The 23,470-nt window shown below is 40.5% G+C and overlaps 1 protein-coding gene across 2 annotated transcripts in view; it reads left to right on the top strand.

Moving 5' to 3' along the window:
• The first annotated feature begins 92 nt into the window (after positions 1-92).
• The window catches only part of cep104 (centrosomal protein 104), a 44,967-nt gene continuing 21,589 nt past the window's right edge, over positions 93-23,470 (top strand). Inside the window, exons 1-9 of one of the 2 annotated variants that reach the window (XM_061769299.1) lie at positions 93-194; positions 897-1,023; positions 2,682-2,855; positions 2,986-3,124; positions 3,947-4,009; positions 7,316-7,392; positions 17,212-17,380; positions 20,471-20,626; positions 20,743-20,952. In XM_061769299.1, the coding sequence (XP_061625283.1) occupies positions 911-1,023; positions 2,682-2,855; positions 2,986-3,124; positions 3,947-4,009; positions 7,316-7,392; positions 17,212-17,380; positions 20,471-20,626; positions 20,743-20,952 (1,101 nt within the window). In that variant the 5' untranslated portion in view covers positions 93-194; positions 897-910. The remainder of the gene's footprint in view (positions 195-896; positions 1,024-2,681; positions 2,856-2,985; positions 3,125-3,946; positions 4,010-7,315; positions 7,393-17,211; positions 17,381-20,470; positions 20,627-20,742; positions 20,953-23,470) is intronic. The other variant, XM_061769303.1, reaches the window with a different exon arrangement.

Genomic DNA, 23,470 nt, shown 5'->3' with positions numbered 1-23,470 from the left:
TAATTATCCGGTTCTGGATCCAGCCAAAAGACCGCAGGAAGTTACGAGTAGGCCTTTTTCGTGTAAAACTACATTGACCACAATCCATTGCGGGGGTACCCTGCGTGTCATTGCGCATGCCCGCACAGGTTGTAGCCTGTGTTTATGGTGATGAGGCTCTGGTACGAGCTGTCAACATTACGGTGATGCTCGCGGTAAGCCGAATTTGAATGCACCAAAATGATGCTTGTTCTGTCTTACAACTGTTTAAAACGTAAACGAGTCAGACTTGAAGACCTTTATATGTTAGTGTAGTTGGTTAGAGTTTGCCAAAACAACGTCACAACACAGCTAGTGTATAAGGTCAGCCATGTTGGTTTATGGTTAACAGTTGGTAACCCCCACCGCCCCCCCTCCCCGCCCGCCCATCATCCTTTAGTCGGCGTGGAGAAATAGTACTACTCAAAAAATGTTTCTATTTAATTCACAGGATCGTTCCCAGCATTAAAAACATCTCTTCATTAAAGTATTACTGGTTAGAAACAGTCGACATCATTTCAGCTAAGTAATCCATCAGCAGTGTGATAGTACAGTATAATAATGTAATTGTATAATAGTGCGTTGAAGTTCGTTGTTAATACATAATTTATGAGAGAGAAATGGCTCGTGTATTCATGTTTTTACCTGTTATATATATTAAATCATTTAATAACATTAAAGAAATATATGAAATAACTTAGTAGTACTAGCCAGACGGTAGTACAAGGGTTGTTAAGTTGGTACAGAAAAGTGTTATTGTTTTACAGACCTTAAACAGCAACTCTGAAATACCATCATTAACAACATTTTCACTAAAATAAGTTTCATCTCCTAACAATTCAATATGTGCCTTGCTTGGCTTGTTTGCATTGTTGCAGTTTATGGTGGAGGGATGTCCAGGAAGATAAGATTTACTGTGCTCAGTTCTTCCAGTCATGAGGACAACTTCAGTGCCCAGGAGCTCATGGTCCATGCACCCACTGTCAGTGGTTGGAGATCCAGCAGGTAACCACTGATTGTAGATCTTCATATTGAGGGTTTTCAACACTGGTAACATTTCAGAATGCCTGAAAATCAACATGAAATGTAAATACACCACCGATCTGCATCATGTCTGTATCTTTTTTTATCCTGTACAGACACCTGAGCATTGTCCTGTCACATCACAAATTCATGTCAGCCTAGCTTTCTTCCTGATTACTTTATTAGATCCTGATGGTTTTTCATGTGCTGGTAAACCTCAAGCCCTGTAGAGGCAGCATATCATCACCAAGACGCTTGCAAGGATCTGCACAATAATTGCATGATCCTTGCATGTGGCGCATGCAGCAGACACATTGCCAAACACAAACACCTCAGCCCCACGTTGAAAACTTTTCCAAAGATTCAAATATGTGCCTTTTATCAGAAACTTGTGCTGATAGTGCTGTTAGCTAATCCTGAGCCGTGCAAACACTGCAGCGCTACTTGACTGGCTTCCGAGAAGTGCTTGAAAATATCGGGTCTTTGTCTTGCCGCTGAATCACTGGCAGAGAAAATTGTGTGGGGGCCAGATGTCATGTATGTTCTGAACTGTGAAACAAATTTCAGCGAAATTTGGAACAGGTCATTTACAGACACATTTTTGGAAATACGCAGCTCACAAAAGATTTACTTGGGGTCCATATGTCCACTTACGTGTCTTAGTTTATCCTTTCTGAAACTAGTCAACCCCCAATTTGTTCAGATTTCAAAACTATTTTTCCCATAGGAAATAATGATATTTAAAAAAGCTGTTCCAGAGTCGGCGTCACGGTGGACGACTAGTTAGCGCGTCTGCCTCACAGTTCTGGGGACCGGGGTTTAAATCCCGGCCCCGCCTGTGTGGAGCTTGCATGTTCTCCCCGTACCCGGGTGGGTTTTTCTCCAGGCACTCCGGTTTCCTCCCACATCCCAAAAACATGTGTGGTAGATTGAAGACTCTAAATTGTCTAAATCTGGTCAGCAAACAGCTTCTTCATTCAGTAATTTTAGTGGCTAAAGCAAATAATGTTTCTGTAAGGCCCTACGGATGTGTTGTTGTTGTTCTTTTTTAATAGTCCATAGGTGTGAATGTGAGTGCAAATAGTTGTTTGTTGATATGTGCCCTGTGATTGGCTGGCGACCAGTTCAGGGTTCACCCCGCCCGCAGTTAGCTGTGATAGGCTCTAGCATACCCATGACCCTAGTGAGGGTAAGCGGTGTAGAAAATGGATGGATGGATTAACCAGGTAAAAGACCAGGTAAAACAGAACATCTCTTTTGCAATGGTGATCTGGCCAAGAAGGCAGCAAGTTAAACGTCAAGTCCAAGTCAAACACATTCAAGTTTATTTCAGTTGTTTATTTTCACCTCCCCTCTCAAAAAATACAAAAATAAATCAGTTCAGTTGTACAAATTATGGTGGAAACACTAACATGGAGTCACTAAGCCAAAATTTAGTGGGATTAGGTGATGTCTCACTTGGCGTCATGAGGATGGTTGGAGTTCGACTGAAGATTTTGAGGCAATTTTTTTAGATTTTATTGCATTGGACTTTTGAATTTATCATTATTCATTAATTTTAATTTTATGCCTGATAGAATGAGAGTACAGTTGGATTTGATTTTACTTAACAGGTCAAACATAATAGAAATGTTCCTCAGGTTGTGTAGCTACCCTCAGCACATCACCCTGCAGCTGGCGGAAAGATGTCGAGTGAAGAAGCTGCAGCTGCTGGCCCACCATTACCTCATCCCAGCAAAGGTGGAGTTCCACATAGGAGACACTCCTCCTGATCCCACCACATCAGTGTTCATTGATCAGCTTCGCAGGCTTGGGTGAGACGGCTGAGGATAATTTTCAGCTCTTAATCTTTAGTGAAACAGATTTTAAAATTGTCTTGAAACATGTTTTACTTTACAAAAGCAATTACACAACAAAGATACAACTCTGATGCTCTCATCACAGTTACGTGTCTCTGTCGGACAACGAGAAGACCGGTTTCAGAGCTCGGGAGCTGAAGTCCGTCCACGTAGACGCCGTCGGAACATACCTGAGGATAACATTCCACAAGCATTATGCTAACCGTCACAATCATTACAATCAGGTAGATGTAGCTATAAAAATTATCTCACAGTGGACAGTCTTCCTCAGTCTATTGAGTGAAAGTTTACCAGTTCTTCGTACCAATTCTGAAGCTGATACCTACATGGTTGAAAGGATAAATCACCTTACCTTAGGTAAATATTTGTAGATTATATGGTTTAATATATATATATATATATATATATATATATATAAGCAAGAATGGGGTTAAAAGAATTCCACCTACAAAGCTTCAACAATTAGTGTTCTCAGTTCCCAAACGTTTATTGAATGTTGTTAAAAGAAAAGGTGATGTAACACAGTGGTAAACGTGACCCTGTCCCATCTTTTTGGGAATGTGTTGCAGCCATAAAATTCTAAGTTAATGATTATTTGCTAAAAACAATAAAGTTGATCAGTTTGAACGTTAAATATCTTGTCTTTGTAGTGTATTCAATGAAATATAGGTTGACCATGATTTGCAAATCATTGTATTCTGTTTTTATTTATGTTTAACACAACGTCCCAACTTCATTGGAATTGGGGTTGTATATACAGGGTGATTGAAAGGTAACTCCCATATAGAATTTTAAATAAAACTCCATGCAATACACTTTCTTCTCATGTTCATTTCTTGTAAGAATTATAGTTCAGAAATAAATTACAAGTGCTTAAAAACAGGGAAGTTACTTTTCAGTCTCCCTGTATGTGTGTGTGTGTGTGTATATATATATATATATATATATATACATACACACACACATATGCATTTATTTTATTATTAAAATGATTTTTTTTGCAATTTTCTTGTCATTGCCTCACAGACATTTATTTGGGATTTCAGGTTGCTTTGGTGGCCTTTAATGTGCTGGGTGATCCCCTTGATGGCAGCGCTTTTCACACCATTGTAAGTATCAACCATTTTTGAAGTTATATCTGTACAGCAGCAGGTGGCGCTGTTTTGCTCTAGTTTTTTAGACCCATTTCCTGGACAGCAGCTTCTCGGACAAGGAAATGTATATCCATCCATCCATTTTCTTTACTGCTTATCCACACTAGGGTCGCGGGCGTGCTTGGAGCCTATCCCAGCTATCTTCGAGCAGAAGGCGGGGTACGCCCTGAACCGGTCGCCAGTCAATCGCAGGGCACATAGAAACAAACAACCATTCGCACTCACATTAACACCTATGGGCAATTTAGAGTCTTCAATCTACCACGCATGTTTTTGGGATGTGGGAGGAAACCGGAGTGCCTGGAGAAAACCCACCTGGGCACGGGGAGAACATGCAAGGTCCACACAGGCGGGGCCGGGATTTGAACCCCGGTCCCCAGAACTGTGAGGCAGATGTGCTAACCAGTTTATCACCGCGCCGGCTGGAAATGTATATATTAAACAAAATCAACATCACATCATCATGAGTTTTCATTTTTTTGCACAATTCATTTGCTCCCATTGAAAATGGATTCAATTCAAACTATCCTTTGTGGCAAAAAATGGGATGCAACCTGGACAAACCACCTTTTAGTGTCAGGAAAATCCTTCTACCATTTCAACATTTACTCATCGTTGAGCCTAACATGGGCAGCATGTTGGAATGACCTCACTGTCGAGGTTCTGGGTTTGAATCTTGTTTTAGGCCTGTGTGGTGAATGCATGGTCACCAGTGTTTGGGTGGGTTTTATGGGTGTACTCCGGCTTCCTTCTATGTCCTATAAACATGCATGTTAGGTTAACTCAGTGCTTCTCAATTGTTTTCTGTTACGACCCCACCCCCCCCCCAGGAAGAAGAAAAAAATGTGTGACCCTCCCACCCGCAGCCCCCGCGAGTACACCCTATATAACATTGTTTATAAAGGATAATCTATTCTAATCCTTATAAACATTGAAGAAAGTACAAAAGAAAGAGATATAGACTTCCATATACTGCAGTGGATGTGCAATTACACTTTATTCTCGTACGGCAAATCATGTTCTTCAGGGTCTCACGCGTCCCCGCCGGCATCGCAACCCACCCCACTATTTCCGAAGCACTGGGTTAACTGAAGACGAAATTGTCCATAGGTTTGAGTGTGAATGGCGGTTAGTCTATATGTGCCCTTTGATTGACTGGCAAGTGGCAACTAGTCCACGGTGTACCCTAGCTCTCGCCCAAAGTCAGGTAGCATAGGCTCCACCTGTGACCCTTATGAGGAGAAACTGTAATGGATAGAGCATGTTTTCAGCCTGTAGGAGTAAATCTTTAAGATCTAGTAGTGTTATCCATATACTGTGTATGCTTGAATGATGGATGTGATAAGAATCCAGTCTATATGTGCCCTTTGATTGACTGGCAAGTGGCAACTAGTCCACGGTGTACCCTAGCTCTCGCCCAAAGTCAGGTAGCATAGGCTCCACCTGTGACCCTTATGAGGAGAAACTGTAATGGATAGAGCATGTTTTCAGCCTGTAGGAGTAAATCTTTAAGATCTAGTAGTGTTATCCATATACTGTGTATGCTTGAATGATGGATGTGATAAGAATCCAGTAACGAGATACAGCGAGTAGAAGTTAGGGCGTAATCCCACAGGAGGCCCTTAGTTAGTCAGTGTAATCAAATAAGCCTGCAGACAGATAACTACTGAGGTAGGGAGAACACTTTATAACATTCCCCCTCCAACACACACACGCACACACACAGTGGTACATAAAGACACCGACACACTCCTGTACAGATTCCAGTGAACAATCAGTGCATTGTTTTTCTTGCAATTCTGACTGAGCACCTCTACCTCAGCGCTGATCCCACCTGTACGGGGTCAATTGTTCACATATACTGTATACTCTTCTGTTGTCCCATGTTGTCTTCACATGGTTCATGCTGCATGTTCACAGTGACATTCGTATTCATAGCAGCAAGGAACACAGCAACTTAGTCATGAATGTAACTATCTTCTTGATTTGCGGCCTTTATCAACGTCTTACCATTGTATCACTTAGTGTTGCGTCAGTTCATATCACTATTTTTAATGATGCTTCCGGGTTATCTTATCAGTGATGGGTGCTCCGGGCCAGACCTTCTGTTCTGGCCTAAACACTATCAGAAGCACTGGCCTACATTTATAACCTGAATTCTAATGTTGTTACTATGAAATTTTATTAATTTATTCTGAAGTCAGTGGTGAAGTCTATACTGTTATATATTAACAAGAACTGTTGGGAAAGTCAATTTTCTCCGCAGACTGGTTAAAAGTTCAGTTCACGGTTCCCAAAATATGTTCAGTTCATAGTTTGTAATACAAAATTTTGAAGTAAGTTCACCATTCCAAAAATGAACTAGTTCATATTTCTTTGTTTTTTCACAATATGTTGTTGACATGCTATTACCCTCAAAATTACAGTGGCCTGGAAGTGCAAAACAATATAACAAATTGTGAACATTTCAGAAAACAAAATAACAAAAGCCAAAACACTTTTACATTTCAGAAAACAAATTAACAAAAGCCAAAACACTTTTACATTTCAGAAAACAAATTAACAAAAACCGAAACACTTTTACATTTCAGAAAACACATTAACAAAAGCAGGAACACTTTTACAAAAGACGAAACAAATTACAAAAGACGAAGACGGCTCAGAAAATGGATGGATGGATGGATCATGACAGTGTGATCATACAGAGTTTTAACTACGGCATTCTGATCCAAATAATAATTTTACTAGTAATTAATAATTACAATTATGTATTGTATTACAAAAGAACCTCAGAAGAACAAATTCACTCCCATTTACGTGTCCCTGAACGCACCTCGCGTTCTCACGCAGCTGTGCCTGCTTTGAATGGCGGCCGTGGTGGCACTGAATCGGTTGCCAACTGCAGCAGTTATCCGCCGACGTATGAAGGCTTGTATATTGTGTGTTCAGACGGGTTTGTCCTCAAAGTCCCTAACAAAGCCTGCCACTCTTGAATGAAAATGAACTTTCGTTGGAAAACCGTTCTTAGACGTCAGAATTAGCGTGTTCTCAATTACGTTCATCAGGCAGAAATGAACTAAGTTCTGTTCACCTTCGCACAAAATATGAACGAGTTCATGAACTTTCGTTCATTGAACTTGTTCAGGTACAACACTGTAACGAGCATATCCTTTGTGTGTGCGTGCGTGTGGTTTGTGTGGCATGCGCGGTGTGTGTGTGTGTGTGCTTGCGTGCGTAATTTGTCCATCTGTTTACCCCCAGCCAAGCAGAGAACAGCTGATCGAACACTACCTCAACGGCACGCAGCTGGAAGCCGCTTTGGATGGGACCCTCACGGGGTGAGACACGGCCATTAAACCCCGGTGTCTTTGTCTCGTGACAATAACACTGTGCAATGAAGCTTTTTATTCTCAAGACAAGCAATAAGGCATTCAAGGTCACTTGCATTTGAAACAAGCCAAGAGTCGTAAGCCAAGAGTGCAACATAGTTCAAAATGTGTGTGTATTTACAGTGGGACTGGAAAATATTCAGACCCCTTAAAGTTTTCACTATTTGTTATATTGCAGCCATTTGCTAAAATCTTTTGAGTTCATGTTTCCCCTTATTAATGTACACACAGCACCCCATATTGACAGAAAAAAAACAGAAAGTTGTTGAAATTTTGCAGATTTATTACAAAAGAAAAACTGAAATATCACACAGCCATAAGTATTCAGACCCTTTGCTCATTATTCAGTAGAAGCACCCGTTTGAGGTAATACAGCCATGAGTCTTTTTGGGACTGATGCAACAAGTTTTTCACACCAGGATTTGAGGATCCTCTGCTATTCCTCCTTGCAGATCCTCTCCAGTTATGTCAGGTTGGATGTTGAACGTTGGTGGACAGCCATTTTCAGGTCTCTCCAGAGATGCTCAATTAGGTTTAAGTCAGGGCTCTGGCTGGGCCATTCAAGAACAGTCACGGAGTTGTTCTGAAGCCACTCCTTCATTATTTTAGCTGTGTGCTTAGGGTCATTGTCTTGTTGGAAGGTGTACCTTCTGCCCAGTCTGAGGTCCTGAGCACTCTGGAGAAGGTTTTCGTCCAGGGTATCCCTGTACTTGGACGCATTCATCTTTCCTACGATTGCAAACAGTTGTCCTGTCCCTGCAGCTGAAAGATACCCCCACAGCACGAGCTTTCATATGTCTTGCACTGAGGAGAGGCTTCCGTCGAGCCACTCGGCCAAAAAGCCCCGACTGGTGGAGGGCTGTAGTGATGGTTGACTTTCTTGAACTTTCGCCCATCTCCCGAGTGCATCTCTGGATCTTCTTTACCTCGCTCACCAAGGCTCTTCTCCCCTGATTGCTCAGTTTGGCCGGACGGCCAGCTCTACGAAGTGTTCTGGTCGTCCCAAACGTCTTCCATTTCAGGATTATGGAGGTCACTGTGCTCTTAGGAACCTTGAGTGCAGCAGAATTCTTTTTTTGTAACCTTCGCCAGATCTGTGCCCTGCCACAATTCTGTCTCTGAGCTCTTCAGGCAGTTCCTTTGACCTCATGATTCTCATTTGGTCTGACATGCACTCTGAGCTGTAAGGTTTTATATAGACAGGTGTGTGGCTTTCCTAATCAAGTCCAGTCAGTATAATCAAACACAGCTGGACTCCAATGAGGGTGTAGAATCATCTCAAGGATGACCAGAAGAAGTCTGAATACTTATGGATGGAAACCGGAGTGCCCGTAGAAAACCCACGCAGGCACGGGGAGAACATGCAAACTACACACAGCGGGGCCAGGATTTTAACCCCGATCCTAAGAACTGTGAGGCAGATGTGCTAACCAGTCGTCCAAGTGCTGCCATATATATATATATATACACGCACGCACGCACACACACACAGTGAACCCTCGCGACTTTGCGGTTCGACTATCGCGGATTCACGATTTCGCAGATTTTTTTACAGTGCAATTTTGCAAAAAAAGAAAAATTCGGGGGACATTACATCAATCAAAATATGGTACTTTCAAAACGATATGTTAATGTTCAATACTTATTTGAGAATCCCTTTGCTTTAATCACTGTCTCGATGCGCCGTGGCATTGAGGCAATCAGCCTGTGGCATTGCCTGGGAGTTATGGAAGCCCAGATTTCCTTGATGCTTGCTCTCAGTTCTTCTTTGTTTCTGGGTCTGGTGGCCCTCATTTTCCTCTTGATAATACCCCATAGATTCTCAATGGGGTTTGGATCCGGCCAGTTGGCTAACTCGTCAAGCACTGTGATGGCAAGGGCATCAAACCAGGTTTTGATGCTTCTGGCGGTATGGGCAGGGGCCAGGTCCGTCTGGAAGATGTGATCTTCATCTCCATACAGATCCTCAGCAGAAGGAATCATGAAGTCCTCTAAAACATTCTGGTAGACTGTTGGCAAATCTTTTTCTGACAGAATAAGTAAGGAAGAAATCTTGTCTTTGTGGGTTTTTATTACAAAAAAGAAAAGTCTTTGCAAAGAGAGGAAAAGGTACAAGTCTTACGAGTTGTCACCACTTACTGAAGCCCAGACAAAAATCCCCTTTGTTATATCGAAGTGAGAGAGACAGAGAAAGAAAGCAAAACAACTACCTTTGTCCAGCTGCACTCAATTTATCTTTACCGAATAGCAGTTAGTAGTCACAACATAGCTAGGGACAATTAGTACGCACAGTATGACCGGGAGAGAGCTCGTAGTCACAACATAACAATAAGTAAAGGTTGTATAAAACTAATAGAAGTAATATTTGGTATATATAAAACGTAAATTTTCCAACACAGCTCCCCCCCTGTTGATTATATTAATCTATTGTTAATCACATAAAAAAGGAAAATTACTAAACTTTATTCCATCCTAACTACCTAAAGGTTAACACTAAATAATCAAAACATTAATGGGCTGTTGCAGAGATAATGTATGAGTGGTCTGTCAAAGCAATAGGGGCACAATCGGGAACGAGTCTAGTGCTGACATATAGGGAAGACAGGTAGCGTCAGAAAGAGCTTGGGAATTGTTCGGAGAGGAATTAAAGACAAAGGTTGTGCATGATACAAATATAGCAGCAAAGACAATTTTGAGAGCGTGCCACAAGAAGAAAAGTGGGGGCATACAGAAACCAAACATTTATGCTGTAGGAGGTGCTATTACCAGAAGTAGTGGCTTTCATATAGAACTAAAGAAGCTCGTCATAATTGTCACATCTCGTAAGGTACATAATTGTGTCAACTGTCATAGTGGGAGCATCAATACACAGTTCAACACACATTTTTATCACAACAATTATTAGAGTTGACGCTGAACCACTGGGGTAGGGTTTTAGTGATCGTCTTTCCTCTGTTCTTTTGCCGAGTTACGCAAGTGCGTGACCTTTACGGTCATCCGTCGTAGAAGGTGAAGGAAATGGAGGAGTCGGGACGATAGGAGGGGCTGGGACCTTCTTGCAGTGTGATGTGTGAACCCACGTGGCTCTTTAAGCAACTTCCACTGCAGTGTAGGTCACAAGGATGATTTGGAAAGGTCCCAGCCAGTGTTGCTGTCGCCACGTTTTCCGCCAGATGTTTTTAATCAGCACGAAATCACCGGGTTTGATGTCATGCAGAGGTCCGTCAGCCAGCCTTAGGAGTGCTGGTTGGACTTGTTTCCTGAAATTGATTAGTCGATAATGTGCAATACCGGAACGTTTTGTATGCCCATCAGCAGATCTGGCTTTGGTAGACCTGAATGGATCCGGTCCAATGGCGTGGCTGCAAAAACAGTCTCAAAAAAGGATAGGGGGCACACACATCTTCATATATACCAAATTTAATTGACTTCCCAGTATTTATTTGTCGGTGGTAGTTATCATGTGTTCTGAGGTCAAATTGAAATCTGTCAGACAGCTGTTGTCAGAGAAAAGCGTTCGAAGAATTATAATAAAATTCTTAAAATAATTTTGGTCAATTGTGCTCCCACCACTTCCTTCAATTCTTACTTTACCATATCTACCAAATCTAGACAGTATTTTGTAAGTGCATCGATCGTTATTTCATTACATACATTATCGGTGTAGTGTCAATATGGTCCAACCCAATATCCATTATCAACTCTATACTAGCATAATTATTTGTATATTATCATTATCTTTGAGACTGATAATCAAAACATTACTAAACGTAAATACATAAAAGGTTCTCAAGACACATCACAAACATTTGGGTGGAATAAAATCTCCAGCTAAGTACTTTTCCTTTCCCCCAAAAACCTGCGTCTGTATCAACACGAGGTCATGTAAATAACAAGTGAAGGGTTTTGAGTAGTCTGGCAATCGAAGGACTTTCTTCCGTTAGATAAAATCTGCCTCAGCATTTTTGTTCAAGGGATGGCAATGACACAGTCAGTTATGCATAATTACTGATTAAGGACCTGCAATAATTTGTCATGCCTAAACGTAACATCTGTATCATTATTAGATTTTTCATCTGAAGTTTTGGGTTTGAAATTTAGAAATTACATTTTTCAGACAATAGTTAAATGTATCTTTGCTGTATGCCCGTATCAGCTAAGAATTTCAGTCAGACCCCTGTGTCCTTTTTTCAACTTATAGTCTATAAATCATGTAATTTGTGTCATTTGTAATATGTATACCGCATCTGGAAAGCCACTATATCATACCATATTGACCTAATGACAAATGTGCACAGTTTAGTCTATATCGCTTCATATGTCAACCCAAATAGGTGAATGTTCCATAATGAGTTCAAAATTATCAACATTAAATGTTTGGAGAACAATCATCATACATATCACTATGATAATGCCAATATCGGTCCTCTGTTTGCAGCCTATTGAATTTGCTCTTAAGTGAATCTATAAATTCAGATTTTTTGTGTTTGTGTGTCAAATTATGTGTCAAACATAATAATGCAAGGTGTGATGCGACTTGTGCTGCTAAGCACAAAAATAAAACAATACACTGCCTTTGTGCTCCAGACCACAAAACAAGACAAAACCAAAATCTAAACCAACAAAACAATGAGAAGAAAACAAAAACAAGACTCCAGACATCACCCCCCACCCCGCTTTTGATAAAGTGACCCATCACTTTAGCCAAATACAAAAAAACAAACACAAAACCATTCTCGACAACCAAAATACCGGACGGAATTTGGCCCAGTGGGTATCGACTTCAATACGGGACAAATATCGTCAACAGCATCCGTGCGAAGTGGATGCTGGCAGTGTTGGTGGATCGGTAGTTTAAGTTCAATTGAATCGGCGGATAGTTCCTAATTAACCCTATATTTGCTGGTAGAGCAAACGGTGGGATTTGACTTGGGACTTGGGAAATGTCAAGGAAGCGGAAAAGAACATTCCGCATGAAGTTCAATTCGTAAGAAGGACGCAATCCAAAGCACGTATGCGCGTTGTGAAAAATCTGTGTTCTTTGACAGTTAAACAAAAAACAAATCCAATTAGCTTTGCCACAACGGATAAGCAAAAGGCTTACTTTCTTATAATCGCGGTGAAGTTTGCTACGTCATGGAAATGTGCACATAAGACACACAGCTGCGCATAAACACACAGACAACACGACGTTAAAAACACACACAGCTGCGCATATACACACACACAGACAGTCATGTCTGCAGGCTGCAGCCTATAACCTTTCAAAAATTCAATATCTGTTTGATGTTGAAATTGTTAAAATTGTACTATATTTAACTTTGAATGCACACTGAATGCACACTGATAATTATCCAAATCTAATAACGTAATCCAATCAATATTCTCATTTAGTCTGAACGTTGAGCTGCACTATTCAAAGATTTTGAGCAGCCTTGTTTTCTCCTTTTTTACACCAATGGAATCAATTTTGTTATCAGTAGCTTTTCCCATTCAGGTCTCTCAGCCTTATTCTCACTACTGCATAAAAACAAAACAAACTCTTGCCCCACAATATCACAGCGTTACACTAGTTAATTACCAATCCTTAAAAAAAGAAACATTTTTCCACCACTTATTTCCCCCTGCAGCAACAGCTCACAACACATTGCTTAAGTACTAACACGCACGCAGATACTTACAGTATCCATAGTGAACAACAGATCGACCTATAATCAGTCAAACAACGCACTTTCACCAAACACTTGGCCAAGATTCCAGCATTCCTCTCTCAAATATCACACACAGACATAAACATACATGCACCAAGACATCAGTAGTCAGCAGACCGGACAGTCACTCGCACAAAGTCGTTTTTGTGCATAAGTTGAACACACGTCTTGCCAGTCAGATCTTATGTCTTCAGTCTCAAATACGTTTAAACCTAATGTCGTCATTTTAATTGCTGTAAATCACTTGTTACATTTTTTATTTATAAAAGGTCCTATATAAATGCCTATGCTTTGATCATTTGACAGTATTGCATTGTTTCAAACAAAACTGTTAACTCTGTGAGTGCAAACAAATCGTGGTTCTGAACTCAGTGTTGTGAATTGCGCATTTTCACAAAACTGATATTTTCACCCCTCACAGTAAGTAGTTAACATTTTGCTTTTCACGTTTGCGTTAATTTATTTATATCAGTGGAATTAACCATGAGTTTAACCAGGATTTTGATTTATGTAGAACCCAAAAATAACAATAAACATTTGTTTATTTAAAATGTTCAATCATCAATTAAAAATATGCATTTTTAATTCTTTATCGCAGACTAAATAGCCACTAGTGAATGGTTTCTTGAAACCTTGAAAAATTACATATTTGCTTACATTCCGGGTGATTCCTCTATCACCGTAGGTCCCAGACCAAACATCTATGCGGGGAATAGAGCCTCAGACAATTACACGTAATAATTCTACATTTCAGGCACTTCAATTTTCAATTTATCTTTTTTATCTCTCGTCTTATTGTCATGATAACAACAAAAACAAAACAAAAAGAACAAACAACGGCGCTGAGAGATCCAAATATATTGCTAATGCTGTCAATTTGGACTGGTTTTGGAGAGGGGGAGGACATCTTTCTAATTGAAAGGGATCTATCAATTATACTTCATAGTTGCATACATTAACTCCATAAGTGTGTATATGAATGTCTGGTGGTGACTGTTAAGTTAAATAACTAACCTAAGCGAAGCAGTGGTATCAGTGCCAAGCGCGTCTTCATTGCAGAAAAATAACAAAAAGAAACAACCATGGTGAATGCATGTGTCCTGGATGATCAATCACTCCCGGGGTCCTCTGGATCGGCGATCAATCCTAGAATCTCACTTCTGACACCGTTTTCGCAAATCTTTTTCTGACAGAATAAGTAAGGAAGCAATCTTGTCTTTGTGGGTTTTTATTACAAAAAAGAAAATGACAGGAAAAGGTACAAGTCTTACGAGTTGTCGCCCCTTACTGAAGCCCAGACAAAAATCCCCTTTGTTATATTGATGTGAGAGAGACAGCGAAAGAAAACAAAACAACTACCTTTGTCCAGCTGCACTCAACGTATCTTTACTGAATAGCAGCTAGTAATGACAACATAGCTAGGGACAATTAGTACGCACAGGAGAGAGCTAGTAGTCACAACATAACAATAAAGCCTGTGAAGGTTGTATAAAACTATCCATCCATCCGTTTTATGAGCCGCTTCTCCTCACTAGGGTCGCGGGCGTGCTGGAGCCAATCCCAGCTATCGTTAGGCAGGAGGCAAGGTACACCCTGAACTGGTTGCCAGCAAATCGCAGGGCATATACAAACGAACAAAACCATTTGCACTCACATTCACACCTACGGGCAATTTAGAGTTGTCAATTAACCTACCATGCATGTTTTTAGGATGTGGGAGGAAACCGGAGTGCCCAGAGAAAACCCACGCAGGCACAGGGAGAACATCCAAACTCCACACAGGCGGGGCCGGGGATTGAACCCCAGTCCTCAGAAATGTGTCGCCACCGTGCCGCCTCCACGAAATCAGGAATTCAAAAAAAATTTAAACTATGAAGAAATCAGCCCAAATTTTGCAGGCCATAAATGTTTTAAACTGAGTGTCACACACTAAGCATCTACTAAACTCAAAGCACCTGCACAGGTGTCATTAAAATGCTTCAGTTTGGTTCAATTGTTTGGGTTCAGGTTCAGTTCAGTTCTGGTTCAGAATGGGGAAGACTGCAGACTTGACAACTGGCTATCTGCTGATGATCTGTATGGAGGTGCTGTTGGAAAATGTATGTTTTATATATACCAAATATTACTTCTATTAGTTTTATACAGGCGGCACAGTGGACGACTGGTTAGAGCGTCTGCCTCACAGTTCTGAGGACAGGGGTTCAATCCCCGGCCCCGCCTGTGTGGAGTTTGCATGTACTCTCACAATTTTTTAGAACAGTATTGCCTTTAAATGGTTTCTGCGTAACAGTTGAAAAGTTAGATCAAATGCTGGAGGGTTGAAGTGCTTCAGTCGTATGAATACTCGATTTTGCACAATTTGCACAAAACCATGCCTATCAAGGCTTTCATCCGGTATTTTATTTATTTATTTATTTATTTTTTACAATGGAATTTGCCTCCCAACAGTCCTAGCAATGCTTTTTTTTTTTTTTTTTTTTATCTAATTCAGAGCAATTTAATGATTTGGCAGCCAAGCTCTGACTTGTGCGTCAGTGTAATCAGTTTACCAGGGAATCGTGCACTGAAAACGTTCCACATTTTTGGAACATAAAATGTGATTCAAATGAAAAATCACTGAGCTATTTAGTGACATGGTGTGTACCTCATTAAACATGGACCAGATGAAGTAAAGCAGAGCGTTATCTCACGAGATTGGAAAGAAAATTATAGACAAGCATGTTAAAGGTAAAGGCTATAAGACCATCTACAAGCAGCTTGATGTTCCTGTGACTACAGTTGCACATATTATTCAGACATTTAAGATCTACGGTTCGCAAGCCAACCTCCCTGGATGTGGCCGCTGGAGGAAAATTGATGACAAATTCAAGAGACTGATAAGTCAACTGGCAACATAAGACCCCAAAACAACTTCCAAAGAAATTAAGTGAACTTCAAGGTCAAGGTACATCAGTGTCAGATCGCACCATCTGTCGTTGTTTGAGCCAAGGGAGACAACCAAGGAGGACACCACTGTTGAAAATAAAACATAAAAAAGTGAAACTGGAATTTGCCAAACTGCATGTTGACAAGCCACAAAGTTTCTGGGATAATGTCCTATGGGCAGACGGAGACAAAACTGGAACTTTTTGGAAAGGCACACCATCGCTATGTTCACAGATGCAAAAATGAAGCAAATTATGAAAAGAACACTGCCCCTACTGTGAAACATGGAGGAGGCTCTGTTATATTCTGGGGCTGCTTTGCTTCATCTGGCCCAGAGAGAAATGTGCTGCCCAGTGTCAGAAAGCTTGGTCTCATTCACAGGTTATGGGTCTTGCAACAGGATAATGACACAAAACACATGGCTAAAAACACCCATGAATGGCTAAGAGCAACACATTGGACTATTCTGAAGTGGCCTTCTATGAGCCCTGATCTATATCCGATTGAACATCTGTGGAAGCAGCTTAAACATGTCGCCTAAAGAAAACACCCTTCTGGCCTGAGACAACTGGAGCAGTTTGTTCATGAATAGCGGGCCAAAATACCTGCTGAGAGGTGCCAGAGTCTCAATGAAAGTTACAAAAATCATTTGATTGATTTTGCTGGAGAACAGTTCAAGGTGTACCCCGCCTCTCGCACGAAGTCAGCTGAGATAGGCGCCATCACACCTGCAATCCTATTGCGGATAAGCGGTTCAGAAAATGGATGAATGCAATAAAATATTAAGCTCAGGGTACCATTATTTTTGTCCAAGCCTGTCTCATGAGTTTGTTGAACAACAATTCAGAAGCAATGTCTGATTTTTATTGGTAAATTTTTGTAAAATTATTTATTACCGCTTTTGTCAGATTGAAGTAATTTGTGTGACCACTGTTGCTTTTTCTTTCATTAACAGAGGGGTACCAACAATTTTGTCCACGTGTGTATATCCAGTGTATTTATAAAGTGGGGTGTGTGTGCGTGTTGTGCTAGAAGTCTTTGTTTGCAAAGAAGCGTGTATATTTGTGTTGAGGTTGGTGCCACATTTTCAAGAAATGCCACTGAACACTGTTTGTCTTTTTATTGAACCTAGAAAATACGATTCCACATCCCCCTTGGATGACCTAGCTTTTGACATGTACCAGGACCCTGAAGTGGCCCGTATCATCCGCCACCTGAATAAAAAAAAGCAGGATATGGTTCACCAGGAGAGATTCGAGCACGCCAAGTATCTGAAGCAGGCCATAGCCGATCTTCAAAAGGTAGTATCGATTCTGTGCCTGGAAAAATAAGGTTTTCACATGCTACACAATGCATAAATAGTTTATATTTTGAGCGTGCCAGATATCAAGAAAATGAAACAGCAGCCAACAATATTTGGCCTCTGATTGTTCATTTTGTTCACCCCAACCCTACCACCCCCCAAAAAAGCAGTCCTTGTTAAGCATTGCTCAGATTCCCGTTACTGACCCATTTGTATACAGTGTTGCCATGCTCACCATGAATTCTTAATAAGCTCAACAGCTGCAGTCACTGTTCTCAGGTTTTGTCTCTTCTTCTGCCTACTTACTCAACCACACAGCTTTCTGTAATCAGATAGCAGCCACACTTGCCTTGTCAGCTGCACTGCTGTCAAAGATGTTGCCATGTTAATCTGAACGCTGTGTGTCGTCAATGGTAAATTTTATTTCATCCACAAAAAAAAGTTCTTCATAGAGATCCTCTTTAGAAAAGCATATTGAGTGTCGTTTTGCCAATAGTGGAATTTCTTCACCAATACATTTTAACTTTCTGTTGCCCAGTTTCCAGCTTGCAAACATACAGTACCCTCCAAAAGTATTGGAACTGCAAGGTCAGTTCCTTTGTTTTTGTCAGATCAAAAGATGAATGTGAGACAAAAGTTCAGAATTCTAGTTTTTATTTCATGGTCTTTACATCTAGATCTAGACACGGAAGACAGAGCACCTTTTGTTTGAAGCCACCCACTTTTCAAGTAAGCAAAAGTATTGGAGCAGACATTATTAAATTTACTTAAAGTGAATAACATTGCATATTTGGTGGCATAACCCATACTTGCGATAACTGCATCAAGCCTGCGACCCATTGACTTCACCAGACTGTTGCATTCTTCATTTGAAATACTTTTCCAGGCCTTTACTGCAGCCTCTTTCAGTTCTTGTTTATTTCTGGGGGTTTATCCCTTCAGTCTCCGCTTCAGGAGGTAAAATGCATGCTCTATTGGGTTAAGGTCTGGTGATTGACTTGGCCAGTCTAAGACCTTCCACTTTTTCTCCCTGATGAAGTACATTGTTGTGTTGGCAGTGTGTTTTGGGTCATTGTCTTGTTGCATGATAATGTTTCTTCCGATTAGTTTGGATGCATTTTTCTGTAAATTGCCAGACAAAATGGTTTTGTAAATTTCAGAATTCATTCTGCTGCTACCATTATGAGTTACATCATCAATAAAGACTAGCGAGCCCGTTCCAGAAGCAGCCATGCAAGCCCAAGCCATGACATTAGCGCCACCATTCTTCACAGATGAGCTTGTGTGTTTTGGATCTTAAGCAGATCCTTTCTTTCTCCATACTTTGGCCTTTCCATCACTTTGGTAGAGGTTAATCTTGGTCTCATCATTGTTCCAAAACTTTTGTGGCTCATCTCTTTACTTCTTTGTAAAAGCAATTCTGGCCTTCCGATTCTCTTTGCTGGTGAATGGCTTGCATCTTGTGGTATTGCCTGTATATTTCTTCTCTCGAAGTCTTCGGACAGTAGATTTTGATACCTTCACCCCTGCATTGTGGAGGTTGTCAGTGATGTCACTGACTGTTGTCTTTGGATGTTTCTTCGCAGCTTTCACAACGTTTCTGTCATCAACTGCTGTTGATACTCTTGGCCGACCTGTTCGATGTCTTTTGCTCAGTACACCAGTAGTTTCTTTCTTTTCCAGGACATTCCAAATTGTTGTATTGGCTATGCCCAATGTTTGTGCAATAGCTCTGATCAATTTTTTCTCTTCTCTCAGCTTCAAAATGGTTTGCTTTTCTCCCATAGACAGTTCACTGGTCTTCATGTTTGCTTAACAGCAAATGCAGTTTTCACAGGTGAAAGAAACCCATAGCCAAAAACAAGCACTATCTAATGTTTAAGCAATCAATCTAAAAGGCAACACTTGAGCAACTAGAAACATTCCTAAATTTTGTTAGTTTAACTGCCGTAATTTGTATAATGCACATTCCCCCCCCAAAAAAAAATATTCAGTCAATAGTGCATATTATACTTATGTAGCAGATATGGGTTGAATAAAAAAAATTCTTAATTTTGGAGGAAGAAGTGAGCTGGAAGCAACGCCTGCCTCACTTCCGGTTTATTCTAATTTTAAATTACAGCTTTATAAATCAAGCTATTTGATATACATGAGGGGCACGACGTCGCTTTTTATGTGGATAAAATTTAGGAGAACCAACGAGAAACCTTTTTATCAGTCTCGTAATCTGACGGTGGCAACACTTTAGAAAACTTTGATTAGTTCTAGACGTTCCAGAGGTTTTTGTTCCGGACCCAAACACAATCACACACAATGCAGGTGGTGAATTTTATAGAAAATGTAATACTCTAACATGGTGGAATCTACAGGGTAAGAACACGGACAAACAGAAAACAAACTAGGTACAGACGAACATTGGCAAAGGAACTGACTTGTGATGTGAGATTAGCAGAATGGGCGTGTAGTGAATGCATATAGCTGAGGATTCCTGTTCTCGTTAATTTAAACCCAAATATGCAATAGGTATAGTAAAATTTTGAAAATTATTTCACAGTGAAATGAGGGCTATGAGTAGATATGTTTTAGAACACCCATTAATTAGTTTTAAAGCAGCAGTGTTTAAAGCAGCAGTGCAACTCAACACTAGGATGCACCACAATATTAAATACATTATTAAAGAACAAGTAAACCTCAGTATTAATATTATCATAATTGATTAGAAAAACAAATTAGGGGAGGGTCACCACTAACATTTATTGCATAGAACTATACCAATGGATAGAAAGTCATGGGTGTGCATTATCCATAGGAAGAAGGGTTTTCCTGATTTTTGGAGTCGATTTTGGGGGTGCGCATGATGCTCGAGTGCGGGGGTAGGGTTGGGGGGCTGGTACCAAATGAACCGCGGACCGGTTGGGAATCACTGCTCTAGTATTTAGGGCAGTATAGTAGTTCACTTTGTAAGGACTTGGCTTGGTTTGGTTTGGAGACCAAGAGATGACTGGTTCAAGACAAAAAAAATATGGTAGTTCTCTATCCATGTTTGCCTGTTCAGCACCCTTACAAGACCTCTACTCCATCTGGACAGGCTGGGGAGCATTTGGCAAGGTTTGATGTGGAAATGCAAAGTGCGATGGAAAAGAAGGAATATGACCTTGCCAAGAAAAAGAAAGATGAAATGGATGAATACCGGAGGAGTGTCTACCAGCAGCTGGAGGTTCACAACCTGTTGGATATGGGAATGGTCAGTCACCAAATACAGACAGTGATACTTAAGTTGCTATGTTGCTTTTTGGGGGGTTTGGGGGTCATATTATTTTTGTATACTGATTTTCTTTGCTCTTTTTCCCCCATCTCTAGATCACATCTGAATTATGTCCATCCCAGGAGGTTCGATCACCTCTTTGCTCCCACCCATCACTCCCCGCCAAACCCTTTGACACAAAAAGGAAAGAGAAAGCTTTTTCCAAAACTCAACAGAGCCATCTGTTAGACTCTGATGCACATTTACCTAAACAGAGCAACTCACCTGACACACCTTGCGCCTCATCTGCACTCCTAAAAAATGATGTAAGTCCACCGTGCCACTCTCTTGTACGTCTGTTTTGGAAATACAGTATGTCCACTGAGGTCGAACACAATTCTTTCCGGTACCCTGGTTGACCTCCTGTTTTGAGTTTAGAATTTTATAAATAAAAACATTACTAATAAAAGTCATTACTTGGTTTAAGCAAGTCACAAGTCAAGTCATACAATCTTGCTCCAGTTGCATATATTGGAGTGAACATGTTTTTTCACAATTTTTTCCCCCCATAAATCATTACACTAAAAAAAGTATTCACACCTTATAAAAGTTAAATGAACAAGTGAGATTATGATTGATTGAATTTATTGCACTGAAGTGTTTTAAAGTTGTCTTTAAAACTCAATTTAACGTATGAAAATTATCTTCACACGTAGCTAATCACAATTTGTACTGTACTTAGTAATAGTGGAACGCACTTTTGTCAACAACATTTTTATTGCTGTGATCGTAATGCAAAGTGATCCGATACAGCAGACCTATAACACACCTGGTATCTTCTTAGGCAGACTCTTTGGTCATCCCCGCAAACGTCTGCGCACCTTCTTTTTTTTTTTTCTTGTTGTTTTTTTTTTCTTTTTATCTCCACAACACTTGCAACGCCACTTCACTTCTGCATTCAGCTGTTGGCATTATATTTTAGGGGCTACTCATGAGTGAGAGAGAAAAAAAGAGAGACATTTGCGTGCCTATGAACCGAAACGAAAGGTCCGGACAATTTTCATAAACTGTCCCACCCCTAGTTACTGTACGTTACTTAGCTGTACTAAAACGTTCACAATCACATAATTTTTATTTTCCGTCTTCCCAAACCAGTCTATGAAACTTAATGTGTGACCAGCTGGCTAAACTGTTATATTAGCTTACCTGTCTATGTGAGTTTTGTAGTGACGGATGAAGTTCGACGTTGTTCGTGTTGCGTCTTTAATGCGCGAGTTGCAAAACATGCAGGTTGCCATCCTCTTTTTGCAGACTTCATCAACAACATAATCCTTGAATGCAAATTGTATTCTCTTTGGAGCTCCTTCCATCATTGTTCATGCTGGTGGCTACGTCACACAGGCAATTCCGCAACAATGCAGACTGGGTTACCAGGTTGATGCGAATGACCCCTCAAAACGTTTCTTACTTTAAAAAATGTATATAAATAAATGAAAAGGCAAAGTATCTCAAATAAAATGCAGATTTCCAACTCTAAACGAGATGACTTGTCTCTTGGCTACCAAGTCAAACTCAAGTCAAGTCTTTCTGAGGTATTTGGCAAGCAAGTCACAAGTCATAAAACTGGCAACTCGAGTCAAAAGTCATTTGACTCGAGTCCCCCCATCTCTGGAGCTTAGGTTTCACAAGGTATGCTGAGGTCCTGCGTGACTTCATGCTTTTGTGCAACTTTAGGCACGTCGCACACTAAGCATTGGGACTGAATGCAACTGAAGTGGACCATTGTAAAACAAATTACAGTTGGTGACTGTTCATCGCACACCAAGCAATAGAGTCCAGGACATGTACGAGCGTATTGCAAAAGATAAACTGCGACCCTATATGGGCTTTTGAAGCTCAACTTATAGTGTACTGTATTGTTTTTTATTGAACCACAAAAACATATCGCGATTGTTGAGAAAGCATTGGCTTGCCACAAAGATGATAGATAGATAGATAGATAGATAGATAGATAGATAGATAGATAGATAGATAGATAGATAGATAGATAGATAGATAGATAGATAGAATAGTGAAAATCTGTGAATAAGTGACGTTAGAGCTTGGATTTGTGGTGTAAATCCTCAATCGCTATTTGCATTAACAGTAACGAATGACTAGTGAATCACAATAAAAAAATTACTCCTTCTACTATTACGAACTAAAGACGTCATTGTCCAACAATTGACAAATCCAATTTGATTCTTTGAAAACTCTCTATAGCCCCTTGGTTAAGTCATGGTTGTAGTTTTGTGGGTTCGCAGATTTTGTCACAAAAGCAGAACGAGTGTATGCTGGCGCATTTTGGCTTTCACGGTTTAGCAACTGCTTTTCCCTCTGGAAAAAGCTACTTCCAAAATGCTTCTTTTTCATTTAAAATGGCCTACTTTAACCAGGATCTCTCGTCACATAATGGCCGTGATCTATTTTGAAATCCGCAAATCCACACTAGATGGCAACATCTGCTTCTACTTAGCCAGCTAGTTAGCTTAGCTGCTAGTTAACGAAAGCTGGCTAGCTTTTGTCAAGCCACGATCTGTTGAATTAATCTTGCATACATTTATCCAACTCATCTGCCGCAGTTGCAGTCTGTCATGATGAACGTTCGTGCAGCTCCTCAAGGCAATAGGACACCTCATTCCGTGGAGAATAGCGTCTCGGGGGAGAGTACTGCTCTACATGAGACTACTGATCTCCGTGAACTGTGCATATGCGTATGTGCAATAAGTTACAATGGCGCCAGAAGTAAACAAAAGCATTGCAGCTCTTGTCAAACTAAAATACATACTTTCATTCGAATGCGAA

Source organism: Phyllopteryx taeniolatus, chromosome 1, assembly GCF_024500385.1.
Source record: "Phyllopteryx taeniolatus isolate TA_2022b chromosome 1, UOR_Ptae_1.2, whole genome shotgun sequence".
NCBI classification, from domain to species: Eukaryota; Metazoa; Chordata; class Actinopteri; order Syngnathiformes; family Syngnathidae; genus Phyllopteryx; species Phyllopteryx taeniolatus.
Note: the sequence above shows the minus strand (reverse complement) of the source record. Positions and strands in the feature narration are given on the sequence as shown.